This window comes from Sinocyclocheilus anshuiensis, unplaced genomic scaffold, assembly GCF_001515605.1.
Source record: "Sinocyclocheilus anshuiensis isolate Anshui unplaced genomic scaffold, SAMN03320099.WGS_v1.1 scaffold968, whole genome shotgun sequence".
In the NCBI taxonomy this organism is placed as follows: Eukaryota; Metazoa; Chordata; class Actinopteri; order Cypriniformes; family Cyprinidae; genus Sinocyclocheilus; species Sinocyclocheilus anshuiensis.
Genome location: NW_015549636.1, coordinates 239495 through 247908, shown reverse-complemented (window position 1 = coordinate 247908; position 8414 = coordinate 239495). Strand labels below are relative to the sequence as shown.

At 39.7% G+C, this 8414-nt stretch overlaps 1 protein-coding gene across 1 annotated transcript; it reads left to right on the top strand.

Annotated features, from left to right (window-relative positions):
- The first annotated feature begins 1353 nt into the window (after nucleotides 1-1353).
- On the top strand, nucleotides 1354-3942 carry LOC107659747 (B-cell receptor CD22-like). The gene is made up of 6 exons (XM_016448778.1): nucleotides 1354-1416; nucleotides 1507-1857; nucleotides 1959-2207; nucleotides 3114-3368; nucleotides 3492-3737; nucleotides 3818-3942. The coding sequence occupies exons 1-6, from the start codon at nucleotides 1356-1358 to the stop codon at nucleotides 3940-3942; spliced, it is 1287 nt and encodes a 428-aa protein (XP_016304264.1). The 5' UTR covers nucleotides 1354-1355.
- Nucleotides 3943-8414: the final 4472 nt, after the last annotated feature.

The window sequence follows — 8414 nt, the reverse complement described above, 5'->3', positions numbered from 1 at the left end:
GGAATACGTGGAAAGTCACCACTCCCGAATGAGTTCGCGCAAGAGAACGTAATCTTTTAGTTTTAAGTTGGTTTGAACAATCCAGATTAGCGCAAGTAAGTACCATTTTGATTAGCCGTCGTACCTACAATGTTTGTGCACTGTGTAAACAATGAGTGACGTATAGGCGCGAGAGATCACTTCCGGCACTTGCGTAAACTACGCCAGAGTGCGTACACACCTCACGCACCGGATGCCGTGCGCGTGCCAAAAGACAGTTGGACGTAGTGGTGTATTAGAGGTAAAAAATTATATAAATACTGTTCGGTTTCTGGCACAAACCGATCGTTTCATGTCTTAGGACATCAATGTGTCGTCACGAGCCGCAGGGTTTAATTTGGATTTGTCTGTGCATGTTTTTTTTACTCTCATAGATTTTGTTACCATTGCCATGCATTATACGACTGATAGACTGCAACGGTTAAAGTTAAAAATCATCATATGTGTTCTACTGAAGAAACAAAGTCACCTACATCTTGGATGCCCTGGGGGTAAGCAGATAAACATCAAATTTTCATTTTTGGGTGAACTATCCCTTTAATGCTGCCTTGAAATTTAAGCTTGGTCAACTTGAAATATGAAGTTAGTGAAAACTTGGAGCTGACTAAACCTAAAATTTTAAGGCACGAACACTAACTCTTTTTTTATACTCTGCGGCTGCGCTAATGGGCTGGAGAGTGAAGTTGTCATTATATTTCAGAAGAGGTCATGGTTACATGGTTTCTTTTAACGGTACAAACCAAGCACAAATGAACGGCACCAGTTTGGAGGGATTTGGACGGCGTGGGGTGGAGAGTGACGTCACAGCACAAACGTTCGTTTTTGTGGCACAAACAAATGGCATAGTTGTGGTGATTATTTATTTTTATGGGGAGCCAATTTCACGGAGGTGTGTTGCATAAACTTTTCTGCTGAGCAATAGCAGTGATAATATTCAATAGACTTTCAAACCCAAGATTTTAAATTGTGTATCTATACAGAAAGAGGTATTTAAAGGTGTGACAACTAGCCCCAGTGTATATATTGTAGACACTAGCAATGCACTGAACTCAGTTGAGGAGCTTTATAACAGTTTCTGAATATGAAATTACAAATTATTGTTCTGGCAGTATTGTACTGTTGTCTATGACGTGCTGACAATCAAAAGTTAGGCCAGGGAAAGACGTCGGACGGTTACAATCTCATCTAGTAAGAAAATGACGGTTACAGTGTTACTGTTATTTTCTTTGAAAAATGAAGCAGTATTGTCTTCTTATGTTTCATGTTGACTTTAAAGCTGAAAATTGAGCCACTGTGCATTTGTTGTAGGTGTTGCTATGGTGATGTCAGTCAGAATGGCTCCTCCTCTTCCTCTGATCTTTCTGCTCGTGATTCACAGTGAGTCTCTGCAACAGAAACACTTTTTTTTGCACACTTCATTTTTATGCACAAGCTACTGATAATTTATTCAGTGTTATTTTTATTTAGGGGCTTATAGTCAGAAGGAGCATGTGAATTACATCCAGCCACACATCTGTGCACTAAAGGACTCATCAGTGTTAATGAGCTGCACTTATACATACCCTACTGGACTTCAGATCATGAAAGTGTTCTGGACCAAAACAAATGTTAAAAATGCTAAAAATGAGTTTCCAGATCTGTCTAAGGACCCTGAATACAGTCAGAGGCTTCGGTATTTGGGAGATAAACAGCAGAACTGCACCATCAGACTGAGTCATGTGACACAGAAGGATTCACACAAGTACTATTTCAGATTCACAACTGATAAAGATAATGTGAAATGGCTTGGCAAACAAGGATTGACTCTTACTGTGACAGGTGACTTTTTTAATGAGGTTTCACTCTTCTTCTGAGCATTATGTTGAATAATAATCAGTGTATGACAGCAGCACTAGATATAATGTGTGTGTTGTGTTCAGATCTTCAGGTGGAGGCTCCTGAGAGAGTGACAGAGGGTCATAATGTCAGTCTGACATGTAAAAGCAGCTGCACTCTGACTGACAGAGCAACATTCATCTGGTACAGAAACTCACAGCCATTAACTGAGAGAAGAGACAGAAACAATCAACTCCTGCTGCTGTCAGTCAGAAGAGAGGATGCAGGCAGATACAGCTGTGCTCTACATGAACACACTTACATCTCTCCTGCTGCTCATCTCAGTGTCATGTGTGAGTATATATTCATTAGTACTTTTTAATAACTTGTCGAGCAGTGTTCGAACTATACCATGGTCTTTGGGGGAGCCCACTTGTTTTTTTTTTTTTATATAACGGGGGGTGTGTTCGTGCGTGCCTCAAAAGAGGGCTTACAATGACTTACACTTGTAATTTAGCTGTTATGCATCATTGTATGCACTACTTGCTTTATGCAAGCACTATATACGATAAATCACTATACAGGATTTACCCTATTATACTTTATCGACACGAATTGAGAGATGAAACAACAAACAGCCACCCACAAATAGTCAAACAAGGCATCAGGCTGTCTTTGAGTTCACATGAACAACGGTTAAAGTTACTCGTCTCTAGGCTACAGAAGAATACCATAATTCCTCCGTTCAGTTAGACCCAAGACATCGAGAGTCACACAGACCTATAACAACCCAGCCACAACACATAATTGCGAATAACCTGCCTTACCTTAACACAGAATCGACCACAGAGTCCAATGGTTATATTTTTTCTACGAATCTTTGAGTTAACATGTACTAAACATGAGTGGAATTTGCACCGCAGCGCCCCCACACCTTGATGCTCATGACAAGAATAGCATGTATAGTTATCTTTATTGAAGTTAATTAGGTTTAAATTGCCGTCATGCTTGAATGAATTTTATTTTTGCAATTTTACGCATAATAATCCACGATGATCACATTACACAAAACTGAAATTGCACGTCAAAATAACACATTGTCAATATTTTTTGAGACCCCCCAAAATTTCACAAATCACGTTTTCAGGGGAGCCCATGTCTTATTAAGGGGAGCCGAGCTCCCCCTAGCTCCCCCGTAGTTCGCACCCTGTTGTCGAGTTTATGTTTGGAGATACACTTTTCATTTTTGTCCTCTTTAGACCCACCAAAGAACATCTCAGTGTCCATCAGTCCATCTGGTGAAATAGTGGAGGGAGATTCAGTGACTCTGAGCTGCAGCAGTGATTCAAACCCACCTGCAGAAAACAGCTGGTTTAAAGGAGGAATGTTTGTAGGATCTGGAAGAATCTACAGCATCTCAAATATTAGCTCTGATCACAGTGAAGAATACAAGTGCAAGTCCACCAATGAACACGGAGAGAAATACTCTGATGTTGTGACTTTAAACATCATGTGTGAGTTTATCATAAAACACAATATGCCAATTTTCTATTTTCTGTTTTTATAATCTCAGTTCACATTAGCAATTTAAAAATGTGTTAGAGGTCTTAAATAATTAATATAGTGATTGTTTTTAGACCCTCCAAAGAACATCTCAGTGTCCATCATTCAGTCTGGTCAGTTCTGGGAGGGAGATTCAGTGACTCTGAGCTGCAGCAGTGATTCAAACCCACCTGCAGAAATCAGCTGGTTTAAGGAGAATCAAAGCTCAGCTGTTGGATCTGGACAGAGTTTCAATGCACTACAGAGTGGACGCTTCTACTGTGAGGCTAACAATCAACACGGATCTCAGAGATCAGATGCTGTTACTGTCACTGTTAAAGGTAAGAGCAGCTTATTTACTCTTTCTAAAGTGAAGCAAGTGAATCTGTTCAGGTGTTTTACACTCTTGTCTCTGTTGTAGGACATCTGGTGATATTACACATATCTATGGTTTGTGGAGCTTGTGGAGCTGCAGTTTTCATCGTCACGATGCTGATTGTGTACGATATGTGTGTGTGGTACTATGCAATGTCTGTAAATGAGTGAGAAGGTTGTGAATTCAGTGAGACTTCATGATGGTCTCTTTCCACACTAATAGCTACTCACTCAGGTATTGAATAAGGAAGTCTGAAGCTCAGATCATTGCTGGGGTAAACAATCTGGTTACTAAACACAACCTTGGTTCCCAAAGATAATTGGAACGAGCACTGTGTTTACCACGCTATGCGGAACCTCAGTTTTCTATGAATATTGAAGCCTGATTTATTAATGTTCATATAGCTGCACGAATGGCATTTCAGCCCACCAAAACAGGGGGGCTGACTGCCTATATAAGTTGGCGCTGAGTGCCATTTCATCAGAATCTTTTGACTGATAAGTGGCAGCATCGACTTGTAGCAGCTTGAAGCATGGCTGGGTACGCAATGCTAGTTCCTGTTATCTCAGGGAACCAAGGTTGCATTAGTAACTAACATTTCCTTTCGATGCGGTTCACTCAAATTGTGTTTACCACGTTATGGGGAACAATATCCAATAGCGTCGTCAGGGCATGAGGATGGAGTTCTCAGACAAAAATAGTCCTGACACCGACATGGAGCGGAACCAGCTTGACCAGTTGCAGAGTACGCTATATAGGAGCGAAGTGGCTCTGCAGGGCTAAGAAAGGTGGACAGCCTTGGCCTGCCATCCCACGGCTATGGGTGGGCAAAGATGCACACAACTGCCTCTTCTATTCGGCGCTGTCAACAGAGGTGAGGGCAGCCAAGACTGAAAAGTAGACACAGAACAAGAAGGGAACACTCCACAAACTAGTAAGTTCATTGTGAAGAACAGAGCAAGTCTCTGAGGGGGGCTCGCTGGCAGCGCCCTGGACCAAGCGGCAACCTTCTGGTCTCTCTATTGAATCCAATACTTAAGTGACTTAAACTGCAATTCATCAACAGGCCGTTAGAGACTGGCTCCAAAAGGGAGTCAATCCCATAGACCATTTTCGGTTATCCGGGAGTGATGCGCAGTGGCACACTGCCAAAATGGCAACGGCCAGCTCCACTCACTTTGGGCTTCAAAAATTATCTTCAAAAACCTCCGGGTGACGTCACAGACACTACATCCATGTTTTATACAGTCTATGCCATGGATGTAGAATCCATTCGTCGAGGGGCAGGCTCATCCAGAACAAACCACTCCAAGCCGAGCCACTCAACAGCCTTGGTGAGGACACATACGAGTTCGGTATCCAGACCGGGTGTGCTGTCATCTGGCTCACTATACGACAGGGGGGCGGAGTTCTTAGTGGAATTCACTCAATCCTCCACATTAGAAGCTGCCAATGACAGCGTATCATCGGTACAATCCTCTGTGGAAACCCCAAAAAGGGACCACCTGATGAGGGGCGCTGGTCCGTGAGCTGATTAGGACCCATCTTCTCTGCCACATAACTCCAATGTTTTTTCCTCCGAGGTTCCTGAGTGGAAGAAAACACAAGGGGGAACACAAGGAGCAGGGTTGCTTTCTTTAACGAAAGCGATCCGCGAGTGCAGCAATGTGAGACTCATGTTCTCTCAATGACAGTAGCTCATCTCAGTGGGCGCAGTCTCTGCCTGGGCTTGCCAAGTAGGCGGCATAGTCAGAGTGCTCATCCAAGGTGTGCAGGAATGCCCTGTGTGTGCCACATTTGCAAACGGCGCTAGAAATATGCTACACAAATATTAACAAATCAGGCTCCATTATTCGGAGAAAACAGATTTTCCCCATAGCATGGTAGATGCAATGCGAGTAAACTGTACCAAAATGGAACCGTGTAGATGCACCAGATTTCATCACATTCAAAACGGCCCATCCTATAAAGAAATGTCATTGGTTCAAAATCATAGCTTCAGACAAGTCCTGATTGGCTGTAATTGTGTTGGTCTTTGCAGATGGATTAAAAACAGAAATGGTGCACACAATGCTCAGGTGAGAAAAAAATATTTTGCTATCAGTAGTTTACTGATCAGGTAAATTAACTGGTCACTCAAGGATTGAAAGTCTGAATGTAGTTGACTTTTTATCTATTGAGTTGTTTATAGACATTACTTATTTTCTCTCTATTCTTTGTTTTTGTTTTTGTTTTTTTAATGGCAAAGATGAATCATAATGGCCAACACAAAGCTTGCGATGTTGAAATGACTGATCCTGTGTATGAGAATGTAACTGTAAGTATTTTTGCTACAGATTTCCTATAAAACACTAAACTCTCCTCACCTTTGGCCAAAAACGCTCTTCAATGTCAGTGTAAAAATGTCAAATGTCTAACCAATAATTATATGAAAATTTAAATAACACAGTGCTGAATATACTTTGTCTCTTCATTCATAAAGGTTGCTCAACACGGCTCTAATACCTGTAAACCTGAACTGAACTCTTCTGTGTATGAAAACATTCCAGTAAGTAAGAGCACCTACTACATAGAGACAAAACACAATCTAGTAGCCTTTCCTAATGACTGATGTTTTCATTATTTAAATATTTCATTATGATTTTTTCCACTTTCTTTCTTTCTTTCTTTTTAAGAAGAAGAAGAAGATGATGTAGTGTTTTGGACTCTGAGAAACATTTTACAGCTTTTACAAATCACTTTGTGGGTGTAGACCTGAATGATTGACAGGAGTGTCATGATATGGCTGAAGTAATTTGCAGATCATATGGGTTAAAATAGCAGTTAAAGGTTAATTAATTGCAAAAGTGTGTAATCACTTAACCCTCTGGTATTGTTCATTTGGGAGTCACACTTGTGTTGTTCGCGGTCAAAAGTAAACGGACACCTGAAACGTAACTTTTTTTAAATTTTCAGTAAAATCAATGTAATATATTTTTGTTCAATAATATTTTTTATTTTGAGATAATTTTGATTGTACTGGCAGTATTTCATGTTAAAATAGAGATAATGCCTTTAAAATCCAATTTTTGAAGTCAGATTAGTACCATCTGGTCGGAGTAAAATAAGAAAAGCCTCTGCAATTCCATGGTTTAGCCACTAGATTTCCTATTTGTTTTTAGACATAGTTTTTTTTTTTTTTTTAAGTTGTGGATCTGGAAATACATTTAAACATTCTCAAACAACTTTTTGTAAAGGTTTAGATTTTTTGGTTTGAAGGTTTGAAATATCAGTTTTGTATTAATTTTACTACAGTCAAACCTGAACACAGAGAAAGACATTTTATTACGCATAACATCAAAGTTTAAAAAAATCAAGGATGCTTTGTCATAGATTACTCAATCTGATTTCAACCTCTTATTTGAGTGTTCTGGTTTAATTTTGCCATACTGTTACAGCCACACAAGTTCATTTGTGTGTGTGTGTGTGTGTGTGTTTTATACACACAACATCAAAGTAAAAAAAAATGAACAGGAATGCTTTATCAGAGATTATTGAATCTGATTTTGTGTCTGTTTTGCACTCTTGATATTTTAGAGTGTCACCCTTTCATTGCTGTGCACATTTTTTTCTGCATGATGAATGATTTGTATTTTTGTATACACAATTTGTATATTTGTATATTGTATACACAAAAAAAAAATCTTTGTATTTTTGCATATTTCCCATTAATTTCCAATGGCGGTCATTTTTGACCTTGAACAACACAAGTGTGACTATTTTTTTTCCGACCATTTAGCTTTTTCGAATCAAGTCCATGATTTTTTTTTTTTTGTTAGTCATCGAGTTTCATACCATTCCGATGAAGTAGTGATTTTCAGAATTTCGGAAAAAAAAAAAATTCCAGTCTAAAATGACCAAACAACGCCAGAGGGTTAAGTACGTTTTCCTGTATGCTTTATATCATGTTTAAAGCCTATTTCATTTAAATTTTTAATTTTTTTAATCTAAAGTATCAGTGTATTGTTCATGTTTTGCATTAAAGGCTGGCTGTAGCTGCTCAGTTGTACACTTTTCTGTCATTCAGTTCATCTGAACAGTACAACAAATATTAAAGGGGTCATATGATGCTATTTTAGAGATCATTATTTTGTGTATTTGGTGTAACAGAATATGTTGACATGCTTTAATGTTAAAAAAAAAACATTTTTCAAATACTGTACATTATTGTAGGTCCTCTATGCCCCGCCTCTCTCAAACACGTCGTTTTCAACAAAGCCCCTTCCTTTGACAAGCGCAGTCTGCTCTGATTGGCCAGCTGACCCAGTGCATTGTGATTGGCCGAACACCACAAGCATGCGTCAGAAATGTAACGCCCCTTTCCATAATCGCAAGCTTCAGCTTTCAACATAAATGTAAAGACAGTACATAATGTCCTTAGTTTTGCCATCAGTTCAAGCCCGAAAGGGGAACAGAGTCACGTGACGGACACAGTGATGATGCTCGTATGTATTTGCAGTACGCAAGCCATGATTAAAAAGTTGACTCCACTGTGATGTGACCCTGTCTCTCTCTCACGCACACACACACACACACACACACAGGACGTGATATTCTACACGGTGCAAAACTCCGCATTTGAACAGTCAATAGCAAATACTTA